The following is a 3462-nucleotide window of genomic DNA, read 5'->3' as shown; positions in this document are numbered from 1 at the left end:
TGGTCTTGTCTTTTATTGCAAGTGTTTCCTGTTCTTTTGTGAGAAATCTCTGCCTGTTCATGGTCATGCGGGTGCTCTGTATTTCTGTCAGAGCTTGACTGGTTGGTTGGTTGATTTAAACGATTCTATGCGGGTCCACAATCCAATTCAATAGTCCTTGAATTATTTTTGTGTATGGCATGAGGTCGGGGTCAAGGCTCATTTCCCTCATGTGGGTAGAGAGAGGTTACAAATGCTTTCCCTCAGCAGACATTACTTTTGCAATCGAAGCCATGTTTTCTAAAACATGCAGAAGAAATAAATTGGGAGAAAGGACTACTCTGGGGCAAGCACAGCTGTCCGCACGTCCCCCAGCCCGGTGGGGGGCACTGTGCCCTCACATGGCCTCCTGGGAGTGGGAGGGGGCCCCGGAGCTGATCTTTAATGAGCATCTACTCCTGCAGACCAAGTCTGCTGCCCACAGATGCCTCCTCCCTACCCAGAGGAGCTGCGCAGCCCGACACCAAGCCCCACGTGAGGCAGCAGAGATGGCGCTGAGCCCCGAGCCCGTGAGCAGGTTCCCCGTGCTGGCCACGATGGGCAGCCTTGAGCCCGAGCCGTCTGGCGCCCCCAACGCCTCCCTCAACGGCTCCTGGGCCGGCCCAGCGGAGCCCAGCTCCCTGGAGGACCTGGCGGCTACCGGGGCCATCGCGGTGGTGCTCTCGGCCATGGGCGTGGTGGGTGTGGCCGGCAACGCCTACACGCTGGTGGTCACGTGCCGCCGCCTGCGCGCCGCCACCTCCCTGTCGGTCTACGTGGTCAGCCTGGCGCTGGCCGACCTGCTCTACCTGCTCAGCATCCCCTTCATCGTGGCCACCTACGTCACCCAGCGGTGGCACTTCGGCGACCTGGGCTGCCGAGTCCTCTTCAGCCTGGACTTCCTGACCATGCACGCCAGCATCTTCACGCTGACCGTCATGAGCAGCGAGCGCTACGTGGCCGTGCTCAGGCCCCTGGACACGGCGCGGCGCTCCAAGGCGTACCGCAAGGTGCTCGCTCCGGGCGCGTGGCTGCTGGCGCTGCTGCTGGCGCTGCCCATGACGCTGGCCATCCGGCTGGTCCACAGGGGCCGCAAGAGCCTCTGCCTGCCCGCCTGGGGGCCGCACGCCCACCGCGCCTACCTGACGCTGCTCTTCGGGACCAGCATCGCGGGGCCTGGCCTGGTCATCGGGCTGCTCTACGCGTGCCTGGCCCGGGCCTACTGGCGCTCGCAGCGGGCCTCCTTCCCGCAGACGCGGCGGCTGCCCAACCCCCGTGTGCTGCGCCTCATCGCGGCCATCGTGGGGCTCTTCTGGGCCTGCTTCCTGCCCTTCTGGCTGTGGCAGCTCCTCGCCCAGTACCCCGGGGCTGCGCCACTCTCACCCCGCGCCGCCCGCCTGGTCAACTACCTGACCACCTGCCTCACCTACGGCAACAGCTGCATGGACCCCTTCCTCTACACGCTGCTCTCCAGGAGCTACCGCGACTACCGCCGCCGCCCGCCGCGTGGCCCGCCGGCCCGGCCTCCTCCTGCAGGGCCCCGGCGGCTCGCCGTCCTCCGGGGGCTCGGGAGGGGCCCACGGCCCCCGGTGAGCGCCGGGGTCCAGGGTGGGAGGTGGCCTGAGCCCTGCAGGGGACCCCCCCGCCCCGGAGTGCAGGCTGCCATCCCCAGCCCCTCCTAGGCCCCCACCGCCCCCACGACTTAGCTGTCTTCCAGAAAGTTCTCTGCTCTCCCTTCCACATGGCTCAGTGAGTGTCATCGGTCCACCCTCTTCCTCGTGCTGCCCAGAAGGCCCCACACCCAGACCGACTAGGAGGGTGTGTAGGAGGGTCAGGCCCAGAGCCAGCTTCTGAAGATCACAGCGGGACGCCCCGACCCACAGCAGTGGACGTGAGTGCGGCCGGGGCCTGTGGTGACCCCATGACCTCTCCGGGCTGGCGTGCAGGCACTGGGGCACCTGTCCCGTCCCTATCCCTGTCTGTGTTCCCAACCACGGGCACCATGTCAGCACTGGAACAATAAAGTCTGAACTTTGCACCCGGTCGCGCCTTGGCGTGGGGCCGGCACATTGGAGGGGGGCGCGGGGAGGGGGCGGCTCAGGGTGCTGCCCACAGCACCACGGGCCAGTTGCTCTGTCTGCAAGGGTGCACGTCTTCCTATGAGGCTTTGCTGCTGGCTGGTCTAGCTGTCCTGACGGGGTGGCCTTGTGCCACCCAGCCCAAGCCAGGCCCAGGGTGTGGGGCCTGAGACCCTGTGGTGAGGCAGGAAAAGACCAGCCCGGCTCGTTCAGGGATAGCATTGTAGGGGTGGGGTCCAGGTCACAGCTCTTCTCCCCCCGGGGATTTATCTCATGCCTCCTAGGGACACTGAGGCCCCCAGGCTCTGCCCACAGAGAGCCCACGGGGAAGGGTTTTAGACCTCTACCCACCCCCAGAGGCCTGTACCCCCTGTCCTGTGGCCCAGCTCCCACCCTGCGGGCTGGTCTCTGTGCCATCTGGGCCCTGGTCCCCTTCAAGGCCTGCCGGGATTCCGATGTGTGGGCAGGCAGAGAATGGCTACCCCTGCTGCAGCCCCTAAAGGGGGCATCTGGGGCCACTGGCCCCACTCAAGACCCCAAACGTTTCTGGAAGAGAATGGCCCAAAGTTTGCACCTTGACCGAGACTCCAGGTCTCCGCTTCCCAAGTCCTGATTTTAGGATGAGCCAAGAAGCCCTATCCTTGGAGAACAGACACCCCCAAAAGCGTCCCTGCAGCCCCCATTCATCTGGACAGGAGAATGCATCTGGCACCATTTCTTGGAGTGATACTGAGGAAGTCACATTTAAAATAATTTTTTTTTAAGTAGGCTGCATGCCCAGCGTGGAACCCAGTACGCGCCTTGAGCCCATGACCTTGAAACCGAGACCTGAGCTGAGATCTGAGCCAGATGCCACGCCAACTGAGCCACCCAGGCATCCCAGGAAGTTAAATTTTTACCCAAAACTTAAGACCTGGATTGAAGCGTGATCTGTGTCAGAGTGGACCTGAGTGTCCTGGTTAGTCCTTGCGGGGACACCTGGTTGTACCGAGCCACACGCAGAGGGCATGGTGGACGCCAGGGCAGGCACGGGGACAGAGATGAGACTTGGGGTTGGGTGGCATCCTGACCCGAGGCCTTGCATGGGGGAGTCGAGATCGTAGTGGGGGTGCGGAAGGACTTAGGGCGAGGCCGTCGGGAGGCTGGGAGGTTAGGCTAGGAAGCCACTGCCTCTGGGGTCAGGGGAGGCTGGGCAAAGGCAGTAGCACAGGGCGGGGCAGGAGCTGAGATGTTCTGGACACTCAGCAGAGGGCTTCTGGCCAGGGTGGAGAGACCCCCAACGGGACAGTCCTGACTCACTGCAGGGGCCAGGAAGGAGCCTGCAAGTCCTGGGAGAGGGGTGAGGTCAGAGATACACACATATACG

The 3462-nt window shown here is 63.6% G+C and overlaps 1 protein-coding gene across 1 annotated transcript; it reads left to right on the top strand.

Annotated features, from left to right (window-relative positions):
* The first annotated feature begins 527 nt into the window (after positions 1-527).
* UTS2R (urotensin 2 receptor) lies at positions 528-1700 on the top strand. Its single transcript, XM_032871042.1, has one exon. It carries the CDS (start codon positions 528-530, stop codon positions 1698-1700), a length of 1173 nt encoding a protein of 390 aa, XP_032726933.1.
* The last annotated feature ends 1762 nt before the right edge of the window (positions 1701-3462 follow it).

Source organism: Lontra canadensis, unplaced genomic scaffold (genome assembly GCF_010015895.1).
Source record: "Lontra canadensis isolate GAN:19392208 unplaced genomic scaffold, GSC_riverotter_1.0 scaffold41, whole genome shotgun sequence".
Classification (NCBI taxonomy): Eukaryota; Metazoa; Chordata; class Mammalia; order Carnivora; family Mustelidae; genus Lontra; species Lontra canadensis.
The sequence above is the reverse complement of the archived record's forward strand: the minus strand, read 5'-3'. Positions and strand labels throughout refer to the sequence as shown.

Bases quoted from the DNA above. Each gene is read 5' to 3' on its own strand.
- UTS2R (XM_032871042.1), top strand. From the start codon at position 528: ATGGCGCTGAGCCCCGAGCCCGTGAGCAGGTTCCCCGTGCTGGCCACG.